This window comes from Physeter macrocephalus, chromosome 11 (genome assembly GCF_002837175.3).
Source record: "Physeter macrocephalus isolate SW-GA chromosome 11, ASM283717v5, whole genome shotgun sequence".
NCBI classification, from domain to species: Eukaryota; Metazoa; Chordata; class Mammalia; order Artiodactyla; family Physeteridae; genus Physeter; species Physeter macrocephalus.
Genome location: NC_041224.1, coordinates 136,533,785 through 136,559,906, shown reverse-complemented (window position 1 = coordinate 136,559,906; position 26,122 = coordinate 136,533,785). Strand labels below are relative to the sequence as shown.

General features: G+C 48.5%; 1 protein-coding gene across 7 annotated transcripts in view; it reads left to right on the top strand.

The window, feature by feature from the left end:
• The window catches only part of SAMD4A (sterile alpha motif domain containing 4A), a 105,137-nt gene extending 79,522 nt beyond the window's left edge, over positions 1-25,615 (top strand). For 3 of the 7 annotated variants that reach the window (XM_028495900.2, XM_028495904.2, XM_028495901.2), the window contains exons 4-10: positions 1,750-1,859; positions 4,037-4,123; positions 11,970-12,303; positions 14,574-14,659; positions 19,594-19,712; positions 23,807-24,008; positions 25,362-25,612. In XM_028495900.2, coding sequence (XP_028351701.1) covers positions 1,750-1,859; positions 4,037-4,123; positions 11,970-12,303; positions 14,574-14,659; positions 19,594-19,712; positions 23,807-24,008; positions 25,362-25,547 — 1,124 coding nt within the window. In that variant the 3' untranslated portion in view covers positions 25,548-25,612. Of the gene's footprint in view, positions 1-1,749; positions 1,860-4,036; positions 4,124-11,969; positions 12,304-14,573; positions 14,660-19,593; positions 19,713-23,806; positions 24,009-25,361 lie in introns of all 7 variants that reach the window. The other 4 variants (XM_028495903.2, XM_028495905.2, XM_055088441.1 and 1 more) reach the window with 3 other exon arrangements.
• The last annotated feature ends 507 nt before the right edge of the window (positions 25,616-26,122 follow it).

The following is a 26,122-nucleotide window of genomic DNA, read 5'->3' as shown; positions in this document are numbered from 1 at the left end:
CTTGTGGTTAACATTGGTCCCAGAAGGACTCTCCACTTGTTGCAGTAGAATGAAGGGCCTGCAAGCACAGAGTCAAGTGATTTCTTGCCTGAGATTACTGAGTCTGTTCTTAAAATGCCATTGGCTATCCAATTCTGTTTCTCCAGAAATTCCTCCTCTTTGGTCTTCACATTACTGCAAATCAAGAAGTAACCTCACCAGGCCCACTCTCCCCTGCTATATCTTTGGGTTTCAGGTGATCATCCCATACCCACATTCCCTAAAACTAGGTTGGGTTCACCCAGGTGGCAGGGCCTGATATCAGAGTAGGCCAGGCCTCTTTAATCAATCCCAGTTAGCTACTCTAACCATTAAAAAATTAGAAGTTTCCTACTTATTTTGTAGTGTTTGTGGATTCTGTCAGCACCTCAGAATAAAGCACTTAGCGATAGATAGAATCTTGCAATCAACATGGTTAGTAATGGATAATAATTCATAGAAAGCATGAATAACGTTTATCCAATGCTTCAGCATTTCAAAGACTTTACAGTCACTGTTTATTCAGCCTTCCCACTGATGGGGCTATTTGGTCCTCATTCTACAAAAAGTTGATACAATGTAGGAGAAATCTGGGAATCTGGCAACCTGGCTCTAGTCCCTATTTCACCACATACTTGCCCTGTGATCTAGATTTAATGACTTAATTTTGCCATCTGTAGAATGAGCTGGGGTGAGGGAAGATGATTCTAGAGACTTCTCAAAGATCCTATCAGCTCAAAAACCCTGACTTTAAAGAGCATGGGCAAGTGCTTTGTTTTGGTTGTATTTAGCAAGGTAATAATTCTCCTGTGGATTTTCAATACGGGTACTGTTTAATTTTCCTAAATCTAGAATCCCAAAGTAGGAATTATTTCAGATGTGCTTTGGAATTCCCATTATCCCATAGTCTAGGCAATCCTTGGAACTTTCAAGTCCTGATATGTGGTTGACATTCGAGGAGAAGGTCAAAGACACATCCAGATACATGACTTAGCTAGGAGAAATGGTCAGCAGACACACACACACACACACACACACACACACACACACACACACACTATGTGGTAGTTTTGGAGTCCAGGATGCTCTTATTCCCACTGGGGTATAGGAAGTCAGAAGAAAGATCAGGCTAAGAATGATAGCAGCTCCACCCATGGGGAAAGTGCTGCTGTCGGGATTTTTTCCTATCACTGTGGAAGTGGCAGAAACAACATATGGGGATCTGCACTAAACCTAGAAAGAAATTATCTTGAGGATGAAGACTCATCATATGTAGTTTACGTTCTAAGTCATTTCTTTCGAAATCAAAAATGAAGTAGTCTGGCTAAAGCAGTGAATCCCTTACATTTTTGGTGTCATGAATCCCTTTGAGAATCTTATAGAAGCTGTGGATGACCCTCTGCCCAGAAAAGCACCCATATATTCACAAATTGGGATGTAATTTTAGAGAATTGCTGTATGCTCTGAAGCCCATGGACCCCAAGTTAGCCACCCCCTGGTGTAAAGAGTAAGGGATCCCAACAGTGGGAATATCAGAACTAGATCAAGACTTCTAAGTCTGTAATTTGCTGCCAAAATTAAACAAGTAGTAACATAAAGGTTTTTTTTTTCTTTCGTTTTTTTCTCTCTGACCACCACCTTCTTTTCCTTTCTCTCTTCCCACATCTCTTGTCATCTCTTCTCTTTCCCTCTGAATTTCTCTCCCCATCTCCTGTGCATCTCGCACCACAGATGTTCCAGCCTGGTTAAAAAGCCTCCGTCTGCACAAGTATGCTGCGCTCTTCTCCCAGATGACCTACGAGGAGATGATGGCCCTCACTGAGTGCCAGCTGGAGGCCCAGGTATGTGCTTGGCTGGCTATCCCCGAGAAGGTACCCCGGGTGGAATCTGACATTCAAGTCCAAGGCAGACTTTGTTTGAACCCGTACCTGTACCCACCTAGTAGCTTGCCTTGTTCTAGGAACTGCCAGGTGCTGGCCAGCATGCCATGGTGAGTAGGGCTGGGTTCTTGCCTTCAGGGTCCAGTAGGAGATGGGAAGATGAACAGGTAACCACAGGGCAAATGAGGGTGAGGAGTGTTATGAAAAAGAAATAACCTAGGTGCACACTTCTAGGATGCTAGGGGGGAATCAGAAGAAGTAACATTGACCAAGACCTCAAAGAGTCCGTGTCCCTGCTTTTGTTTTCCTGGGCCCCTCCCTCTGTCTGCCCAGCCAGGGCTGGTTTGGAGGATGACAGATTGGCTGTGTATTGTCCAGTCCAGTTACAAATCACCTGACTTCTAGTAGTTAGGAAGTAGAAGCACCAGCTCCTGTCTCAGACCTTCCCCAACACTTTTCCAAAAACACATTCAGACTGATCTTAGTTGGAATGGAGAAAGTTGTACAAAATATTTCCCGCTAACCACCCTAAATAACATAGGACAGCCATCGAGAATGGGATTACCCCAGATCTCAGATGTCAGTCCCCTCTGTGTGCCATAAAAGGACAAAGTTCCTCCTTCCCTCTGTGGATACCGAAGCCCAGGCCAGTCAGCAGAGCCCCTGAGACTAAGCATGTTTCCTACCATGCTGTGCTCGGGCAAATAGATCTGACCAATGTCTTTGTTTCCCTTGTTTAAAATGCTATTTGCATGTTTCAAATTGACCTCAGTTTCCTTTGAGCGGTGATTTGAGAGAATTAATGGTCTGAATGGGCTAATAGTATTTCCCCTGCAGGAAGAGGAGATTATACCATTTGGGGCATGGCTGGTCTGGACACAGACCTCCCAGCAGATCCTGGTTTCCCACTGCATATTCAGTATCCACAGTTAACCTCTGCAGGCCTGGCTGAATACCAGTATTGAGTTGTAAGACAAAGCCCAGAGTCACTGCACATTCTCAGAGAATGAAAGGCCCTAATTTCAACTTCCTAACACTTCTCCCACTGCTTTTTTATCTCCATCACTCCTTGAGATCCCCAGGACTGATGAGAACTTCTTCTAAGAGCATTCTTGTGTTTGGGTCAGAGTTGAGAAAAAAATCTCGGTCATCAGTTGTTCGACTTGAGAAAAAACAAGAAATAATTGACACAGAGGGCAAAGCCAGAGGCCAGCACAGACTTTTCAGAGTAAAAATTCACTTGAACCCAAAGTCAAGGCTAAACAGAAATATGCCCCCAGTGCTTCATCATTTGAGTTTTAATTTTCCTCAGCAAAGGCAATACCATCTTTAAGAGAAATTTTCTGAATATTTGCGAGAGGCATCAGAAGTTTACCTTAGAGACCTGATTTGAGAAAGAATCTTCTATTTGGAAATTTGCAGTCTCTCTAGTCAACAAATGTTTAACTGAATCCTTCTGGGCTCACCACAGATGCACAGTTAAGAAGATAAAATCCATAATCCTAACTGTGAATCCTAATCCTCTATCTGAAGTGATGACTGAAATATAGGTTTAGGTTCTCTATTCTAGTTTTCCTTATGGAGAACCAAGAGGGGCTGCAAACTGACAAAAACCAGCCTGTGTTGTCTGACACCAGGTGAGAACTGCACTGGATTTCACGTCTCCTCGAGATGGGTAAACATAGGAAAGCTTTGAGAAAGCAATGCGTATCTCTGTATGGGGTTGGAACCTTCAGGAAAACTGGAAGGGACCGAAATGATAAAACCTGGACCCAAGGAGTGAGTGTATGACCTAAAAGTGAGCTTTTAAGACTATGAAGAAATTTCATGCTGGATGGGATAATTGGCTATTTCTCATTCTCCTAAAGGCCACAGCCAAAAGACACAGGCAAATGTGTAGCCAGATGGAGTTAAAGTATTTAGTAAGAAGAGGTCAATGATAATGGATATTGAGGAGTTATAATATTTAGTAAGAAGAGGTTGATGGCGATGGATGTTGAAGAGAGAGACAAATGGATATTTACTAGTCTGCACACATGTGGGAACCAAGAAGACAGTAAAGTACTAAATAGCTTCCAAGAATCTCTAAGCTGAGGCTTAAAAATATGTTTTTAAATATAACTTTTACTTCATTATAGAATGTTACCAAAGGTGCAAGACACAAAATTGTCATCAGTATTCAGAAGCTCAAAGAGAGACAAAACCTCCTGAAGTCTTTGGAAAGGGTAAGTTATTATCGGGTGATGGACCACTTCCACCTTCATCGTGGGAAAATGGGCCAAGGGAGATTCTCAGTTGAAAGTGTCATCGGCAGATCTTGTAGAGAGTATCATGCTGTTTCCCTACCAGAGTCAGAAAAAAATGAAATGATTTTGAAGTGAAGTTTCCTGGTTATACATGCTTCTATGTAATCTAACCGCTGAAATGTACTTATTCCCTGCGTCCAGGCATCCCACAACTGGCCATCCCAGAGCTCTGAGGAAATGTTTTATATATATTCCCTTCTGCCTTTTATACGTTTGTAGAGATGAAGGAGTGTTCAGTCCACAATCAGAGGCTGCAATCTTGACACATCAGTGTAGCTAACGTACAGATGTGCTTCATTCCTGCTGTCCACCCAGGGAAGGATCTTATTTTGAGAAAAGCTGCCCCCAGAGTGGCAAACACCAAGTAAACCCCAGGCTTCAACAGAGAGGATCAAAATCATTTGACAGACAGGCATGGTAGGCTCTCCAGAGAAAAATTTCAGACATTAACTTACCAGAATGGGTCCCTATGACTCTGAGAGGAGCCATCTCAAAAATGCACAGTGCTGAAAAAGAGTTTATTCCATTGTTAAAAGCAGTTTATTCGCTGCTACCATCCCTTTTTGTGTGCTGCCTAAGCATGTTCTCTTCCTGTCGTTGTATCTGGATGTCACCATAGTAAGGATGTCATTTTTAGGGCTTGGTGACTTTATGAGTTCATCTAAGGTCCAAAAGAGAGCAGACCTTGTGAGCCAGTGCTGCCTCCGCCCCAGTGTGGAGATCCTTGTGTATTGCTGTCGGGAGGCCGTTGGGAGTGGTGGGTGGGAAGGTACTGATATTTGCTGCCTTCAGAGCTTGAGTTGTAATCTCTTCCAGTAATCCCAGGGTACCTTTGGAAGGGAGCAAAGTATTGAGGTAGGTGAGGCTAAAGCAAGTTTTGTAAGCACATAAACAATTTAATGTCATGGGAATTTTTTTTTACCTTATTCACAAAGATGCGTGACAACGTATAAAATTCTGCTTAATGCGTATCTTATAAAATTTAAAGTAATATGTAGTATTATGCATCTTTATAAGGAAGGTGGGTTTTTAAACCTCTGGATGGATAGATAGAGGCACCTCCTTGATGAAAGGCCTATTCTTAATTAAAGTGAATCACAAATGACAAGTAACCTATCCAAGTGAACTTGAAGTTGTTGTTGTTCTTAATTTTATATCAACTCCTTTACCAGGCAGTTTGTCTAACAGAGTGATTACTGCCGTTTTTATATAACTGTTCTCTTTGGGGGAACATTCAACAGGCCAGTTTTTTCCTTATCTGTTAAAAAGCACAGAAAACATTTTACATAAGGATTAGATTGCTAAGCATTATGGTAAAAGAGCGATGTTTTCCGCACTTATTTCTGGAGCATCCTTCAAGAACTCATTCATATCCTCTTGTCACTGAGGATATGCACCCACCTGGGGGACAGAGAGATGGAGTTGCTGTCGGCAACTCAACACGTGGAAACACAAGGGCAGCAAGGTGGCTCGGGCGGCCCTCACGTGCCACTGACTTTCTATCTAGCCTGTCATAAGTCGGTGACACTTTCTGTATCCTATATTTCACACCTAGAATAATGTTGACTCCGCAAAAAGACCTTCTCCCTGGGTCACTGGACTGGGAATGTTAAAAAGATGACAGATGTAATACAGAGTCTGAAAGCAGCTACTGGCCAAGCGGAAAGCATGATGAGTTTACTCGGTGTGACTTCTTTGAGGAGGGAAGCTGTGGACCACCACGTTGGGCTTGCTTGAGAACACCCGAGTCCAGACACCTGCGAGCTTGTCCCTTCAGGAGCTGATGGCCTGGGGGGTGGGAGTGCAGCTCTCCTCAGCAGCCACTGAGGACTCAGCCCCTGGCTCTGTTCCCTCTTCTCTGGGAGCCGCGCCTCTCCAGCTCTGTTGCCTCCTATGGCATTTTTACCTCTCATAGAACCCAGAGATTTCTAAGGAGGTGGCCGGGACCCCGCCCGTGGCTAGTTCACAACCAGCAGCCGCTGCAGATAAGCTGTAGGTCCAGAGCGCTTCCACTCAGTTACTGAACACTTACTAAGCAGCTGCCTCGGACTACATTTCCCCTGTCCACTGGAGGCTAACCGTGAGGAACTCGTGGTTGCCACCCTCGGGGAGCTGGGGACACGAGGTACCCCAGATAGATGTGTAGTGGTGCTCTCAGAATCCAGAGTGATCCGCGTCATCGCTGAGGCTGGTGGAGACGTCTTCCTGGGATGAAACAGACCACTGCACCGCGGTGAGGAGGGAAAGCAGAGGGGAGCCAGTGCTGGCAGGAGGACTCGCTGGGAGCCCGTGGCCAGTGGTGGGCCCCTGAGCCAGGGCGGGGGCCGTGACGGTGGAGAAGGATGAGAGAGTCAGTTAGCGGGAGTCCGGCCATGGGCAGGAGGTGTGGGCTTGGGTGTCATGCCATTTGGGAACTGAAAACAGAGGAGGAGCTATAGCGTGGGAGAAATGGAGTTGAGTTTGGCGGATGCAGTCTGAGGTGCCTGTGGGACACCCAGGCAGAAACAGCAAGTCAGTGTCCAGGAGAACAAGTCTAGAGTCCACAGGGCTTTGAAAGGCTCAGCTGTGGGTCGTTTGTGTGTGAATGGTGGTTGGTACCCCCAGAAGTGTGTGGCGAGTGATAAGAGCCGAGAACAGACCCTGGGTGGGGGACAGCAGAGGACATGGAGGGACCAAACAGCGACAGACCCCCGAGGGTCAGAGAGTGAAGGGGGGACCGTGGAGGGGTCACATCCCAGGAGGACTGTCACTGCCCCCTGGAAGTGGCCACCAGCAGCTCACTGGTAGCCGTGATGAGTAGGGTTTCAGAGAGATGGGAGGGGAAGCAGAAACCCAAGAACCGGCGAGTGTGAAAGGATATCGAGGCTGTGGGGTCAGGCAGTGTAGACTTCTCAAGGTATTTGGTAGAAAAGGAAAAGGGAAGATTAGAATGGTCACTAGGGCAGATTTTCCAGCGTTTATCTTTAATAATGAAAATGTTTCCGTGTGCTTTTATTTACTGTCTTTTTTCAACTGACTCCCCAGTGATGAAGCTGAACCATTCTCTGAGCCTGGGAACCTGGCCTGGAGAAAGGAGACACACACACACACACTCACACTCACACGCACTCACATTCACAGCCACACACACTCACACACACTCTCACACTCACACAGCCACACACACTAACACTCACAGACACACACTCACACACACACTAACACTCACAGACACACACTCTCACACACACACACTCACCTTCACAGCCACACACACTCACACTCACACACTCTCTCACACACACTCACAGACACACTCACACTCACAGCCACACACACTCACACACTCACAGCCACTAACACTCACACACACACTCACACTCACAGACACACACACTCACACACACACACACACACACACTCACACACACACACTTCTGTGTTCCCACTACCCCTGTTTTGGCAGTATCCTCACGCTGCACAGGTCCCGGTAACCGTAAGCATCTTAGGGTGAAGATTCTCTCGTATTTATTTTTAGACCCCCAGTGTCTGACAGTGCCCGGCCCGTAGGGAGAATACAGTTAAGTAGATGCAGGAGTGCTATCTGTTGGGTGAGGAGTCCAGTTCTTCTCACACAGAGAGAAGGATAGAGCCATGGGAAGTTACGTAAGTGCCGGGGCCGCCACTGGCAGCCAAAGCTCTCGCTTCCAGATGATGTGCACCTTGTGGCTGTTACATACCGCTAGAGAGGCTCTGCACCAGTCTTCCTCCAAGACCTAAGAAAGCCAGGCCAGGAAGGCTGGGATAGGCAGATTGTAGCCGCCTTCCCACTTGTCGGCCCTGAGCTGTGCCTGCCTGAGTGGACTGCTGTGCAGGAAGGACCAGCCTTCTCACTTCTGCTCTCACGTGACCTCCTCGGCTCCGCACGGGAGTTAACGGGCAGCTTTTTTGCTTCTTTGTGTTCAAACTACAGGATTATATTTATGGTATGAAGGATCAGTAGAGACTTGGGCTGATTCCCTGTTTTTGTCAACATGGAGAGTTCATTCCCACAGCCAGTCGAGGGTACAGGATTGAGCTAGCTTCCTTCTCGACTTGGGCCCTCAGTGCTAAGTTCCGGACTTCACTCTGAAGAGTCAGGAATGTAACCGGATGGTCATAGTGCCACCCCACGGAGGCCGGCGTAAGCAGGGGCATTGCCAGCTGGTCACAGGCCAGGTGTTGTCTTTGAGACAGTGGCTTTGAAGTCAAAACAGAAGTCAAACAAAGCATGATTCCTGATTGTGATATTTTCAGAAAGTGTCCAATGTTATTCATTATGTTTATGGTTTCCTTCTTGGTGTAATTGTCCCCAATAGAATAAGATCTGAACTTGGGACAAGTATATGTTCCCTGTTTGAAGGAGTTCAGCTCTTAGCACAACCCAGATCTCCTTCCCCAACACTGAGTAACTACAGAAGACTTCATGCCCCGTGACGAGACCAGACAAGGTTTCAGTGGCAGTTGACAGAGTATCACAAGTGTGCATTAGCTCCCCTCAGTGGTAGCTGCCACGTGGGATGGCACAGCAGGGGTACACGTGGTCACCCGGAGGGGCCTGCCAGCTCTGCCTGCGCAGCCCCCTTTCATGGGGAAGCCTCATCCCTTCTCTCTCCTCTCCCTTCCCCTCCTCAGTCAGGGCTGACCTTCCACACCCAGGTGCTGGCTGGGTGGTTGGCAGAAACTGGAGGACCTCGAGGCAGGGGTCGCCCAGCTGGCACACAGTTTGGTCAGAAAAGGCGGCAGGGGCTCTCCTGGCATAAGTCAGCTAGCTTGCTTCCCTGTGTCATGCCCTGATAGATCACCAGGTCCAAAGTCAAGGAACCAGTCACGTGACAGCATCAGACTCTGGAAAAGGGCTGGTCCAGCCCAGGCAGTGGGAAAACTGGGAATGACCAGGAGTGTCCTGACTCACGCATCAGGCTGGCAGACACAGGCTGCAGGCTGGTCTCACCACACATGGCCCTCTCCGCCAGGTTTAGAAGGAAGAGGGTAGACTCTCTGAAGCCTGCCTCTTTAAAAGGAAAATGGGATTCTCTCCCCTGAAATAGGCCGGATAGTGGCCCTGGACAGGTTTGAGACAGTTCTGGTGGCTACTTAACATTTCACTTCCCTCCCAATCCCGGGGTGCCAACTAGGCTGAGGCACAGTTCAGGCTCTGCTTTCGACCCGCGAACAAAGCAGGTTCCCGCCAGCGACGGGGCGGGCTGTCGGTGTTTTGCTGCCCAGAACTGAAACATGCCTGTCCAAGGCTGCGTCCTCAGATTTCCTCTTTCTAACTGATTGATGGGCGGTCTGGGTGTAGAAACGATCACGTTCCATGAGCTTGTGTTCCTTGACATCATCAAGCAATTTTTCTTGGTAAGAGAGGATCCCAGGAATGGGTTGGTACTCATACTTCAGGCTTTTAAAATTATGTCCTTGCTATTCTGGGCTCTCAGAAGATTAAATACTTCATTAGTAATCAGGGCCCTGATAGTCACGGTCCTTCCCGGGTCCCGGGGAGAGGTCTCCTGCGTAAGCATTGGCCAGCACTGTGGCAGGGCAGGTCCACCCACCACACCAGGGAAGACCCCCCAACCCCTGACGTCCAGCCCCAAGCATCTGAGCCTGTTCTGCGCCTCTGTGAGCATCTGGCAAACAGATAGATGTCTATCAGAATCAACTTTCACTCCTTTTTCTAATAAATAATGCCCAGGATATAAAACTCTATGTATAGGAGGATCTAATTTTATTATATAAAGTCATGTATGTATTACAGACAATTATATACATTACAGGCATACCTCGCTTTTTTGCATTTCGCGCATACTGCCTTTTCCTTTTTTCTTTTTAACAAATTGAAGGTCTGTGGCAGCTCTGAGTTGAACAAGGCTTTTGGAGACATTTTTCCAACAGCATTTGCTTATTACTTCATGTCTCTATGTCACATTTTGGTAATTCTCACAATATTTCAAACTTTTTCATTATTATTATTATATTTGTTATGGTGATCTGTGATCAGTGATCTTTGATGTTACTATTGCAAAAAAATGATGACTCGTTAAAGACTCCGGTCATGGCTAGCATTATTTAGCAATGAAGTCTTTTTTTTTTTTTTAAGATTTCTATTTTATTTATTTATTTTCTGGCTGTGTTGGGTCTTCGTTGCTGCGCGCGGGCTTTCTCTAGTTGCGGTGAGCGGGGGCTACTCTTCGTTGCGGTGCGCGGGCTTCTTATTGCGGTGGCTTCTCTTGCTGCAGAGCACGGGCTCTAGGCACGCGGGCTTCAGTAGTTGTGGCTCGCGGGCTCTAGAGCGCAGGCTCCGTAGCTGTGGCACACGGGCTTAGTTGCTCCACGGCATGTGGGATCTTCCCGGACCAGGGCTCGAACCCGTGTCCCCTGCACTGGCAGGCAGATTCCTAACCACCGTGCCACCAGGGAAGCCCCAATAAGTATTTTTTAATTAAGGTATGTACATTGTCTTTTTTAGACATAATGCTATCGAATATTTAATAGACTATAGTGTAGTGTAAACATAACTTTTATATACACCAGAAAACAAAAAAAATTTGTGTGACTTGCTTTATTGAGATAACTGGTTTATTGAGGTAGTTGGGAACCAAACCCAGAATATGTCCAAGGTCTGCCTGTGTAGTATATACAGTTCTCATCTCATGTAGAAGAAATTCTTGCATCCTGCCCCAGACTGCTGACTCCTACACTCAGGCCCCCATGGCTCCTTGCACCTCATTTTCCACCCCATCCCCTCCCCCACCCCGTTCTACCCCAGCCCTCCTTGCTGTTCCTCACACACTCCAGGCTCCCACCTCAGTGCCTGTGCCCTCTGCCTGGATGCTCTTTCCCGGGAACCTGCAGCTCAGGCTCAACTGGGTTCCTGCTCCAACGTCATCCCGTCACGGAGCCTCCCCTCCCAGCAGCCCTGCCCTATGCCTTAGTCTCTAGCATGACGAATGTTCATCTCATGGCAGGATGTAAACTCCCTGAGGGAACCCTACTGGCTTTCCCGCCATATCTCCATGCCTAGCCCAGTGCACAGCAGGTCAGAGCACCCAAAACATACTTATAGATTTAACAAAGAAGCACATAACACTGAAACCTGCAGCTTTACAAATATTAACATCATCACAACCACCTGATGAGGCAGGTCCTACTGTTACCTTCATTTTATCCACAGGGAAACTGAGGTACAACGAGGTTAAGTCATTTACTCAAGGTCACACAGCAGTGTCAGAATTCAAACCCAGGCATCTGTCCTAGTCTGTGCTTTTAACCACTGCCTGTGTTGCCTGTATCATGCGCTGAATGAAGGTGTGAATAAGCATGTTCCTTCATCTAAAACAAATCACACGCAGGTCAGGAAGCCACCATGTGACCCTGTGTAACTTTGTTATACAGCTTCTAAAGTGTGTGAATGTAAACGAAATAAATGCATTTTAAAGAAAGACATTGAGGAAGCCAGGGAAGGAAATGTACCAAAATCATTTTAGTGATCATCACTAGATAGTGGGATTTTAAAGTGATCATATTTTCCTCGCTATACCTGTATGTATTTTCCAAGTTTTCTACCTGGGCTAACAATAGAATGATTCAGTTTTAAATGGTTGCTCTTCCAAAGAACATTCTAATGAAGGGGTCAGCAGCCCTGAGCCCTGCGTGGGAACAGCTCGGGGAAGAGGCGGGCGGCATGGAGGAGGGTCACCCAGTTCCTGACCCTCATGGAGGTCTTCTCCGTCTGACCATCCAGGACATCATCGAGGGGGGCAACCTGCGCATCCCCCTCCAGGAGCTGCACCAAATGATCCTGACTCCCATCAAGGCCTACAGCTCCCCGAGCGCCACCCCTGAGGCTCGCCGCCGGGAGTCCCAGGCCTCACACCCGCCTTCGCTGATGGGCCCGGAGAGCCAGAGCCCTGACTGCAAAGACAGCGCCGTGGCCGCCGGAGCCACGGCCACTGCCTCGGCTGGGGCCAGTGGCGGGCTCCAACCGCACCAGCTGAGCAGCTGTGACGGGGAGCTGGCTGTCACCCCCCTGCCAGAGGGGGATCTCCCTGGGCAGTTCACACGTGTCATGGGGAAAGGTAGGACCCGATTCTCCCACCTCCCCTTTCCTCTTCTCGACACCCCTGACCAGAGCTCCCAGTTCCCAAGGACCTTCCCCAGGGTGCTGGGCGAACTACCAGAGTACATGTCATTAGCCCATTTTACAGATGAGGAAAGTGAGGCCCGGAGAGGTTAAGGTACTCGGACCTGAATTCCAGGCTCTCTGATCCCCAAAGGCGTCTTCCTTCACCCTGGCTCCCTTCTCGCCCACTTCCTCAGACCAGGGCCTGCTGGGCCCTGCTGGCAGAGCGCTCGTTGGGCCTTTGGACGCTCAGGCTGAAGGCGGCCTTCCCATGGGCCACAGAAGGTACCACAGCCACGCTATGTGTGTCTGTAAGGCAGCATAGAATTCCCACGTGGTCCTTTGGGTAAGAGCGCCCCTTCTGCCTGTGACTGCCCTGTGCCCGGCCCTTATGCATATATCCTTGACCCTGTCTGACACTAGAATAATTTGTGCTTGATGGGGTATTTCTCAAAAAATCTCGATTATTTAAAAAATGTAGTGAATACCAGTACTTTTCCTTTGGGAAGGGAAAACAAGTTTTTTCTCTTCCATTGTGCAATATTTCAGACCATTTAAAACTGGGTTCTAAGGAAAAGGACAGCTGAATCTTATAGGCGCAGTGAGAGACTCCCCTATAGTGCACGTCCTTAAAAAGACTGAAATCTGTAGAAATCTGGCTCAGAGGAGATAGTTTGTAGCATCCCTTGGAGCTGAAATGCCAGTAGCTTCCTGGTCAGGGTGGGTCCCGCCACCTTCTCCCTCTCCCCCACCCCCAAGTGGGCTCTTTGCTGTGTGGATTGGAGCAGATGGCCCCGTGGGTGGAGGTACAGGTGGGCGTGGTTATCTGAGAGTGTGGTATGTCACCCCCCCTTCCCTGTGACAAGACCCATGTGGGCTCTGCCCTCAGGGGACTCGCAGTCCTCTGACATGGTGTCTTTTTAAAATTTAACTACTTTCAAATAAATTATAAAATTAATTCATGCTCTACATAAAACATCAAAGCTAAACAAAATAGTGAAAGGTGAAAAATGCGCCCACCTCCATCCCAGGCCCTGCCATCTTCCTCCTCAGAGGTAACCACTCTAAACAGTGCAGAATATCCCTTCAGAAACATTATAATCATATATAAGCACATGAGCATCCTTTTTACACACAAACAGGTCTTGCTTACATGTTTCTCTGCAGCTTGTTTTTTTTTACATTATATGCTTTCAGTATTTCTAGCAATACAAAAGCACCACCTTATTCTTTTTTAAAGGCTGCGTACTATTCCCCTGTGTGCATAAACCATAATTTAACAGGGCCACAATTAATGCGCATTGAGATGGCTTCCATGTTTTGTTATTACCAACAATGCTATACTGAAAATCTACGTGAAATGGTATAAATGGGATTCTATGACAGATTGGTTATGCAGGATTAGGGAGAGAAAGGAATCCTGATGCCCGGTTTCAAGCTTCATGGCGAGGCATTTTTACTTCTCACTGACGTCTTTGTCCAACCATCTCCACCTGCCCCTCTAAACATTCCCATCAAAATCAGAGCATCGGGACCTCTAGGATGAGAATAGAATGGGCTACACTAGCGTGGCCATGACCTGTCCGGGGGCTTGTGTCCTCCACCTGCAGACTAGCTCTGCTCTGTCTCTACGAGAACTCACTTGAGTGTGTAGGTGAATGTGAGCCTGTGCATGTATAAATGTGGGTATCGCTTTGAGAAAATCACCCTCCTGTGCTTGAGTAGCAGGCTCCCTGCTCATGTGCGTGCCTACTCACCTCACATCCTAAAAGATGTGTCAGCCTCACTCCTCCAAATGAGATGTGTGGCTCATTCATAAAATTATGGCTCTTGCTCTCCGATAAAGGCTGATGGTCTTTAATGCCTTTGAACTCCCTCTGAAAAAGAACCTCTTTCAATGACAGGGCTCCGGATGCTGCTGCATTCTTCCTCTCCCAGAGTGTCTGTCTCGGGCGGGGTTGCAGAAGGCTTAATATAGAATGGTATGCGTGGAATTAACCAAAGGGGCTTCTGGAGGCAAGGGCTCCTGTGGTGACCAAGCCTTTGACTTCAGTGGAATGAGGAGCCTCCTGGCCTTTTTTGTGAACGTGACATAAAGCCACAGTCACACATACCTCTCAAAATATTGGTCCTGAAAGGAAATCAGAGGCAGATCTCAGAGGTTAGGATGGGTGTACATTTCTCTAATTCTCCTTCCCTTTTTTTTTTTTTTTTTTTAATTCCCAGTGTGCACACAGCTCTTGGTCTCCAGACCCGACGAGGAGAATATAAGTTCCTATTTACAGCTCATAGACAAGTGTCTAATCCATGAGGTGAGTAGTGACAGGTTTCACGAAACTGCTTTTTCTCATTGCTTAAAAGTGGTTCTCAGAGTTTCTGTGGTGTGATCATTTGGGTCTCCAACACCTTGTGTTTGAGGCGGGGGTGGGGGTCATTAATAATAGCTCGGGCAGAACTTGGCTGTGGTGGCTTCAAACCTAAACGCACCTTGCGTATTACTCTGGGGTCCACAGATTCACCTGGACTGAGCTCTGACTTGGGGGCAAATGCCTGAGAGAAACGTCGGGCTCCAGAAGACTGCCCGAGGGACCGAGCCTGGGGTGGCCGACCACAGTCCTGCCACCTAGCCCCGGGGGTGTGGAAACATTTTCCCTTTGAGCTCAGGAAAATTGGAGGAGGGCGGGGAGAAAAGGAGAGCGTTCAGAAGAAATAATGTGTGTCTGTGTGTACGTTGTATGTGGTTTGGTGTTTATTCTGCTGTATTTTGACTTGTGATTCTTATAAGAATTGTTTTTATTTTTTTTAATTTTTATTGGAGTAGAGCTGATTTACAATGTTGCATTAGTTTCTGCTGTACAGCAACGTGAATCAGCTTTACGTATACATATATCCACTCTTTTTTAGATTCTTTTCCCATAGAGGTCATTACAGAGTATTGCGTAGAGTTCCCTGTGCTATGCGGCAGGTCCTTATTGGTCCTCTATTTTATATAGAGTAGTGTGTCTATGTCAGTCACAATATCTCCCAATTTATCCCTCCCCCCCACCCCGCTTTCCCCCTCGGTAACCGTAAGTTGTTTTTTTTTTTTTACATCTGTGACTCTGTTTCGTAAATAAGTTCATTTGTACCATTTTTTTAGATGCCACATATAAGGGATAACATATGATATTTGTCTTTCTCTACCTGACTTACTTCACTCAGTGTGACAATCTCTAGGTAGCCTCCACCCAAACTCCCACTCACCCTTTTCAATGTCCAATCCTGCCACTCTGCTCTCATTTGGGCCAGCAAAAAAACAATAGGAAGGAGAGAAGGCAAGAACAGGGGATGGATTTTAGAGCTCATTCATTCTGTAGATATTTATTAAGCACCTAGGTCCTGCCCCTGGCTAGGGAGCTTCCTGTGGGAGGGGAGTGGGTGAGACAAAAGGAAAACAGGTCATCACACATGTGACAATAAGGCCACCTCCGAGGAACTGGAGCCCAGGAGGTGCGGTGGGTACCTACCCGGAGCCCAGAGGCACTCCGTCCAAGCCAGACCTGAAAGGCGAGCAGAATCTCCGTGGGAAAGTCTTGGTCCCCGAGGAAGCGGAAGAGAGCAGTCAGGCAGAGGAAGCATAGCTGGGGTGCGGGGGGGGAGCTGCGGGGAGGATGCTTGGAGTAGGCTTCAGCGGGGTCTGATCAGGGGAGCATTTAAATTTCTGAAAAAGCAAACCGGAACCCTGCTTCCTCTCCCACGCCCACGCTCAGCACTGAGCCTTGAAGATACTGGAGGACAAGTTCCCTCGCACCTCGCCTCCAGTCTGCTGAGCCCAGGAGACAAAGTAACGAACGAGTCCTCCAGCTGCCTCCGTTGGATGGTGCACTAGCTTCCTAATTGGTCCACGCCAGCCCCGACGCTGTGGCCTGGTGCTTCTCCCTTTCCTGCCGTCGTGCGTGCCCTCCCTGGGCATCCTGGGCTCTCCTTTCTGTGTCTTTCCCCTTTTCCTCCCTGGAGCTCCAAGTGACAGGTGCCAAGGTGGCCCCGTGTGGGCTCATCTCCCCTGACTGCAGTGGAGGGGGGCGCGTCACTGACGGGAGTCACGGGCAGAAAGGAGCTTGTGCACTGTCTGCTTGCCTGCATTCGTGTCAGGATGGAGGGGCCTGCTCTCTGCTTCGGGAGGGAAAATGGTGTTTGAGGCTTTTTATGATTTGAGTTTGAGTAGAGGAAACACGTTTGAATAATTTTCCACGGCCTCGGGTTATTCTGTGTGTGCAGAACCCACCCTCCCTGCGAGGCCCTGTCGAGGCCCAGTCTCCATCCGGGCTGAAGACTCGCCGGGGCTCCGAGACACAGGGCTCCCCTTTCACAGCCCGACCTTGCTGTTCTTTAGCCAGTGGATGGGAGGGTGTTGACTGCTGAGACACCTTCCTTCCTCCCCAGGGACAAAGGAGCCAACTCCCTAGAGGAGTAAAAGGACAGGAAAGTTCTGAATCTTATTTCTGAGACCAGTCACTTCGTCTCCTGGATTATAAGCCCAGGCTTCTCGCCTCCTTGCCGTCTTGAGAAGGTTCTGGGAAGACGAGCTCTTGCCCCCTTTATGACCCTTGTAATCCAGCCACAAGAGCTGTAGGACACAGCTTCATCCAGACAGACATATGGGTCTGGGCCTGACAGGGACAGAGAACTCAGAAGTGGCTGACCGGCTGTGTCTGGGCATTCTGGAGTGTGGAGCCTTCCTTCCCCTCCAACCCCCAAGGAAGCTGCTGCCAGCGCAACCCAGAGCTGCCTGGAGCTTGCTGAGGTGAGGTGCTGGCATCCCAGCCGATAGCAGAGCTCCCACAACTGAGTGCTATTTGCAGGCACACATGGGAACCAGCTCTCAGAAATCACGCATTACCAGCCACAGTCTACCTCCTCTCCAAGCCTCCCAGACACAGCTCCCAGGACTGAGAAGAACAGCCACACACTCAGCACTCCTAAGGGGCCCGTTCCCATCTGCAGCCCCAACTATGTGAGCCTGTTGCCCCGCTGCTGAGTGGATGAGCTGACCTCTCTGAGGGGGCATAAACATTTCCATCTTCTTGGGTGCTCTCTGCCACCATGGGAGATGGCACATATGAACCAGTGTCCCTGGAAGCACTTTGAATGCACATCTGTAAAGTGAGCCATTTACTCCTTTGTCACTTGGAAGCTCAGGTGGGCTCCAGACCAGCTCAATGTTGTAGTTTTGAGACCTCGAAGTCATTGGTTGGCGTTTCAGGCCATGGTTGAATACCAAAGCTTATGAATGTGATGGACATTCATATGCCGCCACCAAAGGGCTGGTCCGTGCAACCGAAAAACCTAGTCAGAGTGTCTGTGGGCGGCACACAGTGAACCATGACAAAGAGCCAGGCATGTTCTGAGTATCCTAAGTGCCCTTCGTGTGTGAATTTCATTTACTCCTTACAACATCCCTTTGATGAGGTATTATTAACCTGAGTTTTCAGAAGGAGCTGAGTCTCCGGTAGAGGAACTTGCACAAAGATGTGCAGGGATTCAAGGCCTGCCCATTTGCATCCAGAGGCTTCCACTGACCCACTGGGCTGGACCCTGCTCTCCTCCCCAAGTCATCTTGACCAGCGCACCTGCATCTTGTGTCCTCGCTCAACATTTGGCTGAATAAGCTGGTCAAAAGCAGAATCTACCCATCCCTTTAATAGTCTAGCAGAAATGCTTGCCTTTTGCAGTTTTTGGAGCTATTCCTGTATCGCTGGACACTCGCTGAGCATCACCAGCAAATGAGAGGGACCACAGAGGAGAACCACATCCTCACCTTTTAGCCGTGAGACCATCCACCATGCACCTTAAGGCGTGTCAGCACATTTTTTCTCTAACAGGGCACTGGGTGCCTGCTGGGGAAGTCCTCCTTGATGACTGTGCTCAGTGGCAGCTGGTTAAGGTCAGCCAGGAGGAAGGGCTTTGCAAGTCATCAGTACCTTTTCCACAATATGACTAACGTCTTCTTGCTTTTGTTCACGTAGCTCTCCTGTGTTCAGGTCCTTAAAGGTGAAATGCCATTGGAAGAAAATAAAGCTGTCATTTTTTTCTGTCTGTTTAAGGAATCTGTTTCCTTCACGGGAAACAGACATATAGTCTGTAACTCTAAGTATTCATTTATTTCTACTTAAAGTATTTCATGCTCTATTGACAAAACTACTTGGGTATGGTATCTCCATCACTGTTACTGCTAATCAGTCAGAGCCGGTGGATTTATGACAGTGCGTGGACCACAGTTCTAGGCACTTGACAGGGGTTTCCTATATTGCATGTGTGGTCCTCACCATCTAGAACACTACACGGCCATGGCCTATCTGCAGCAGAATTCCCACGGCACTTGATGCAAACACAAACCCCCTAGACTCCTCTCCATATCTATGAAATCATGCTCTGGTGGGGAGAAGGGGTTCAGAATCTCTGCATTTTAACAGTCTCCTGGGGGGATCCTAATATATCATGAATTTGCGAGTCCCCGCCTTGGGGTCTCATAGCCCCTGTGAAGTCCTTCCCTGGGCTTCGCTTGAGTACCTAGGCTGTACACACAAAGACACATGCTATAGGTGAGAGTGCATTATGTATGGGGCAGTAGGCAAAGCATCTCCAAACACCAATTTTACTAGAAAAGACTTGAGAAGGCATCAGATCTACCCATTTTCCTAAACCGTAGACAAAATTTAGGTGAGGAATGGTGCACTGGGGTTGTGTAGAGCATGGGGCCCTTCAACTGGAGATTTCTCACCAGAGGTCAGACACACCGAGAGTACATTCCCTTTTCTGAAGCCCCACAGACCACTCCAGGGTGAACACACACCATCAAGCAGATTGATTTTTTGGAGTGGTTTAGCATTTCCATGGATTATGAAAATGCCTGTAAAAGCCCAAGTAGTCAACAATCAATTTTGCAATTCATTCTTGGTTAATAAACAGAGTCCAGAGTGGAGTCAGGGGAAAGTGGAAAGTGGGTATGGATCTGCCAGAAATGCAACCAAAATCGAGGGTTGTCGAAAGCTTAATGCACGTACCTTACCAGGCACCTCCAATGTCAAATAACTTGAATTTTCAGTACAGGCAGCTCCCAAATAAAACTGACTGCTCTTTGGAGCAGGTTGGAAACAAGGTGAAGCAAAGGCAGCTGGAGGACTCTGATGTTTCCCCGATTAATCGCGTGTTTCTCCCTCTAATGCCAGGCTGCGTCACCCATTAAAAAGTCCTGTTTGTTTTGCAGGCATTTACAGAGACACAGAAAAAACGATTGTTGTCATGGAAACAGCAGGTGCAGAAGCTCTTTCGGTCTTTCCCTCGGAAAACCCTTCTAGACATATCGGGATATCGACAGCAAAGAAAGTATGTTGGGATTTCAGTCTTTGTACTGCATGGTGGTTCCGGTACCTCACTGTCTGCTTAGGTTCTAGGGGCAGGACTACACAGGACATCATTCCTTGTTTATCAGGGAGCCCTATGACAAGTCCAGATCACATTCCTTAAACAGGTGGGGTTGGGAGAAAGCTGTAGAGGGAAAGAATTCCCAGAGGAAGAGCTGAATGTGATCTTTGGCAACTCGATTTACACGGTCAAAATGACGGTATTAGTCTGGATGGGCATCGAGTGGGGAGTGGGTACGATTTAATGAATGCCCACAAAACACTTGGTGGTTTATCCACAACAGGGGGCTCTGAAAGGATAAAAATGGGTTGTTCTCTCCGCACCTTAAGTGGTAGTGTAATTTTTTCTCCCTTCTGGCTGCAGACAAGCTAATTATAGTTGGTGGCAGGGTGAAGAGCCCAGTGCTATAGTCTATTTTGGTCTGAGCTGCAATCTAAGAGTGGAGCAGTACCATTCTTGATTTTTCATAGTACTTCGGCTTCTTGGATGCAGTTAAAAATAAGCCTCGTTGTACTTTAGAACCCATTACCTTAATCTGGTTTTAAATTGAGGAATCTAATTGCATATTAAAGGTGAATTACAGTGACGATCTGGGGGAGGAATCACGGGGAGGGGTAGAGTGAAGCCTTGAACAATGACAGGGAGTTTTGGGGAGACAAGGGAATGATGATGATGCAGATATGCTGAAAAATCAACATTCTATTTTACTTTTTTCCACATGAGCAGATACTCATTTTTTTCGCTTGCACCTAGAAAGTTCTGAATTCATTTCTCAGTGCATATGTAGAAGCTCTGTCTGTGTTAAAATGTTTGGCATTTATTTGCATAAGTGTGCCTTGAAACAGCACTGTTTTATAAATTACTTCAGGGAGACAAGGCCAGTTGGAATTTGTGAAAGGTCTTCATTGAAGATTAATGTAAAAATTGAAGTGTTATCATATTCCAGCATATATAACACAGTTATTTATTAAACAAACATTTAGCTTGTATTTTGTGCCACGTGGGTATCCGAGCACTTAAGAAGATTAATACATTTAATCCTTGCAACAGCCATATGAGGTAGAGGTGCTATTATCAACCCCAATTTACAGAAGAGTTGGGAGGCATTGGCATCCGGGATTTGGACCAGGCAGGCCAGCGTCAGCTCCAGAGTCAGTGCTCTTACCCACTGCGGTTGCCAGGCAGCTCTCCTGGTCCCCGGATGATGTGCAGAAAAGAGAGTCAGACAAAACAATACTCTATTGCCAGCTCCTTGGCCCCAAGCCTCCCTGGGGGGTTGGGCTGGACCACCTGTGCACCCTGAGGATTCCTGGGGGCCCAGATGAAAGGCGAGGCCTGCTCCTCAGCCTTCTTCCCTGGGGCTGCCCCCTTCCCAGGCTCTCCCTCTTCTTGTAAGGTCATCAAAACCCCCAAGAAAGAGGAGGAAGATCCAGACTCCTCTTGCAACACCAGGCCCTTGGGAGACAAGTTCCAAGAGGAAGAAGGAATTCAGAAGTTGAATGAAAACAGAGCTTTCAAGCTCTTTGCTCCTCCTCCCCAAAGTGCTATCCACCGCTTCTGTCTGCCCTGCTTTGTCCCTGGTCCACATCACGGTTCCCCTTAACCTTGACTTCTCTACAGTGTTATTTTCCCATAATACAAAGGTAACTGCAGCCCAGCCCCTCCTTGAATTATCACAAATCCCACATTAATGGGTTCTTATTAATGTTATTTTATCAGTCTTTTCATGCATTTCAAGGAAATGAACTCAGTTGGTTAGATTTAGGAAAGCACAGAAAGACACAGATGGGCAGAGCAAGAGAATGAGAAATGAAAACTTAGGTTTGTCACTTTGTTCTCTCCCTAGAAAGAATGATTATTTCGTTAGGCCTAGTGATCTTAAGTGACTTAAGCTTTCACTCTGGTTACCAGCAGTGGCAACCCTCAATAAGCCTGACTTTGTAATAATCAAGTTTAGGACACCACGGTGAGATCCACCGTCATTCGACGGCCTAACCAAATTCTCCCCTCCATCCAGCCTATCCCCAAAACGTTCTGGGCTCTCCCAGCTCTGTGAATGCTAACTTTAGGGGTCCACGTTTCTCCCGTGACTAAATGTCCCATTGCAGAATCCTCTGCCTACATTATATTGCTTAAGAATATGGTCTTGCCTGCCTGGAAGCACAAATCATTTTAGCATCACTCGCTGACTGCTCTGTTTTGCATATGAAATAACTTTTTAAAAAATCCAACCAAAAAGGAAGATGAGCAAAAAAGCTGTCTGCACTAAATAAGGAAAAATCTTAGGAGAATACTAAATCATCATACCAGGTGGCCAAAATTCTGACTCCAAAAACCAAAGGACTAGTTTTCATAGTTTAAAAAACAAAAACAAAAAACAGCCACTTGATCCTTGTCTCCACCTGTCACATGTTGTCCATACTCCGGAGGAGGTCTCTTCCATCACTTGAGATTACTTCTACTCCTCTGGGCCCGAATTTCTTCTTTCACACCAAACATTTTAAACCTTAGTAAAAGAAGGAAGAGAGGGGGAGAATGGGAGAAAGAATGAGATAAACCAAGAGACCTAGAACCCGGGAGTGTCCTTCTCACCACGTGTACATGAGCCTCTGACTGGAATCCTGAACCATTCTTTTGGGTCACAAAAGCCTAGAAGTGGAAAAACACAGCCCAGAAATCAGTTGCCACCAGCTCACCGTGGCATTCTCTTCCCTGCTCCCCCGCCCCAGGAAATTTAGGAATTCTAAGGGAGAAACACTTTCTGAGATCAACTGCGCTGGTGACTTAGATGTTCCACCCCACCACACACACACACACACACACGCACACACACACCCCTCTCTCCCTCAGGAAATAACTATTTTGCAGCACCTCCCCTCCCCATCATCTGGTTAAACTACGTCAGCCCTGTCTCCTGGAGTCTCCTCACAGGCTTGGTACAAACCTCCCCTGTGTGGTTGGCAAAGCAAGTCTCTTCCATCTTGTGGCCATCGGAGGTAAAGCATTTTGACTGAAACATCAGTGAATGACTAAAGCTGACTCTTCTTGGAAAGAATGTGCTGGTTCCTGAAACCCTGCTGGCTGCTGTGCACCCTCCCAGAACTTGAGGCCTGCTGGAGAGGATGAGTTCTTCAGCGCTGAGGTCACCAGACCAATGGGAGCACGGTGTCTGAGCATGATGCCACGGGTCCGCGGCCGCCTCCCTGCGCGGACCCAGGCGAAGCCTGTGACCTCCGGGTCTTTCTGTGGGGAGGGCCTGAGGAGTGGGGAACAGTCGGTGTCCTAGGTCCAGAGCGATTGCAAACATCATCATCTTCATTCTCATATCCCTCCTCTTCACCTGGAGTCAGAGCCCTAGACATGGGGTCAGCTCTCCCATTTGGAGAGGTGATTATAATGCCAGAGACTCATTCATTCGTTCACTCAACCTGCATTTACTGCCAGGAGCTGATCCAGGCAGGAGGGACCTGCAGGATTGATGAGGACAGACACCATCTTTTTTCTCATGGAGCTTATGTCCTAGTGGGGCTCAGAGGTCACTCCTTCCAAGTCTGCTGTACAGACAGACATCAGAACTGGACTGTGGTCTGAAGCAAGGGGCACAGATCCTGGCTCTGCCGCTTTCTTACCGTGTGGCCTCTTGACGGGAACGTGAGTGCTCAGGGCCCGTGACACAGTGGAAGAAGGCTGTAGAGCACACGGGTTAACCTTCTGGGCTCATATTCCAGCACTGCCCCCCCCCCCAATGGCTGTGTGACCTCTGAGAAATTATTAAGCTCTCTGTTTTACTTCTCCAGCTGTAAATGGAGCTAGAGTGCCTACTTCATAGGATTGTCGTGAGGATTGAAGAAATCAACATCCAAGTCCCAGGGCGGTGCACGTGATGTTAGCTCTCAGATGTTAGCTGTCATTTAGTCATAGAACCCTGACCCCCGTAGACCTCATAACGGTCAAAATGTGAGCAGACCCCAAGGAGGCATCCTGCTGGCAGCCCGGGAGTTGGGAAGGGCTGAGGGTGACTGATGGCCTCTGTTCTCCCCTCTTGGATCTCACAGCCGCGGCTTCGGGCAGTCCAACTCCCTCCCGACGGCTGGCTCTGTGGGCGGTGGCCTGGGCAGACGGAACCCACGCCAGTACCAGATCCCCTCCCGGAACGTCCCTTCCGCCCGCCTTGGCCTCCTGGGCACCAGCGGATTCGTCAGCTCCACCCAGCGCAACACCGCAGCCAACCCCACCATCATGAAACAAGGAAGACAGGTCTGCTCGGCCCCGGGGAGGAGGGTGGGCAGGCCCAGCTCAGGGTCTGAGGCTCCGGACGTCCCCCCAGACAACCCCAAGGCGAGAGGAGAGGCCCAGGGGGGCTAGACTGAGGACAGTTGTCCCTGTGGCTCCGAGGTTGTTTGCACTGTTTCCCGGGAAGACAAAGCGAGTGAGGCCGTGGCGGCAGCTGGCTTTGTGGGGATTTGTTTAGGCTGCCCCACGACCGCTTTAAGCTTGGGGGCCCTGCACACGGGGGGCCTTTAGGAAGAAATGCAAGACCTATTTCTTCTTTGCCTTGATCCTTGACCTGCCCCAGCAGGTCCCACTAGCTCCCAAATTTGGCTTCCAGAGCATCGAAGGGCTTTCTTAGCCTTTTAATCCGAGGCAAATAGCTCCTTTGTCGTGGTCCCAGCTGTGGTGGAGAACCCACAGGAAGGAGCCTGAGAAAGGCCGTCAGAGGGAGAATTGAAACATTCTCACTCGGTCAAGGCCAGGCTGCCCAGAGATTCTCACCGTGGGATTTAGAGCCAACCTCTGTCCCCTGGCTCCTCGTCCCATTAGCCCCACCCTCCCACCCAGTGCCTCCCACCTGTGTAGCTCCTGCTCTGTGGGGACTCTGCAGGTCGGGGCTGGGGTTAGAGGGACACCAAGTGAGTCTGAGGTTCTGGGTTGTCATGAGAAACTAAGGGATGAGAGCTTGATTTAAAAACAGGAAACAGTTCCTGGCAGACAGGCAGGATTCACCGCCCCCCCAGGGAAGCAGCACAGGGTAGGAAAAAGCCCCACTCTCTGACCACTGTGGGAAGCCCCCAGATGGGTCCAAGAGGAAATCACTGCTAGGACACCCGCGTAATAATAAACACACAAGCTGAGTTGTGCCAGCTCTTTGCCAGCTGAGAGGTTCTTTTTTCTCCTCCTTGCTTTGTAGTAAATTGTAAGAAGCTCACAGAGAAAATCAAATGAGAGCCCTGAAATAGTTTGTGCTCTTCGTTGCAGACATTTATAGAACTCCCCCCATTTCCTAGAAAAGTGATAGGAAAAGCAAAGGCAACAGAAGGGATAAAAAGAGTTTTGGAGCTAGCAAGGGAGATTGGTGTCCAGATTAAGCTGAGGCTTAGAGAGGAGCCTGGGGCTGAGGACGTTTTGCGGGGTGGGGGGGGGGCGGGAAGGGGGGAATTGAATGGAATCTAAAGCCCCTCTCTCTAAATAAGCAGATAGATTGCGCTGGCCTATAAGCCCTTTCCCAGAAGTTAGCAGAGAGTCCTGCCAGGGTACTTGCCTCCTGGATTCTGGCTGGGGGCCCCTCCAGGTGTCCGGACTAATGGGTTCTGCTTTCGTGTTTCTCCCTAGAACCTCTGGTTCGCCAACCCTGGGGGCAGCAATAGCATGCCAAGCCGCACCCACAGCTCAGTCCAAAGGACCCGCTCGCTACCTGTGCACACTTCACCACAGAATATGCTGATGTTCCAGCAGCCAGGTAGGGCCCGGCCCTCCATCCCTCACTCTCCTCTCGGGGAGGCCAGGTCGCCAGAATAGATGCCCCAGTGAACCCAGGCAGAAAGTGCTTAGCCTCAACTGTCACCGTGCATTCTTTTGAGCTTATAGAAGCCTTTCCTTTTTTAAACCGTGCCTTGCCAGCATGAATAGCGGCTGGTTGGCTGGGAGCCAGCACACGGAGCTCGAGTTGGTTGCGATCTGTTTGGGGGTGTTTTTGATCCTAGTTATATTTCTAGATTGATGAACCCAGAGATATTACTGGGGGGTTTTCAGGGGGGAGTTGGGAGGGGTTTCATGTGTAGTGTGTGTGTGTCGTTGGTATATACTTGGGGGAATGTGTAGATAGTGAGACAGAGAAAGAAAACTTGACAGTGCTGATGCTGAGAGACCTGCGCCTGGTTTGGGAGTTCCTTGCACACATGACCGCTGATCCAGCCATCTTCCCTTTACTTGGTTAAAGAGCAGCTTGGCGCACCTCGTGTCAATTTCACCTTTGACCACGCCTCCTCAAACAGAGTAGCCAGAGTTACATACAGCCAACAGATGACTGCACCTTCTTCTGTGCAGACAGTGACCTCTTAGACTCCATGAGTAATACAAAGCCCTGCAAGCAA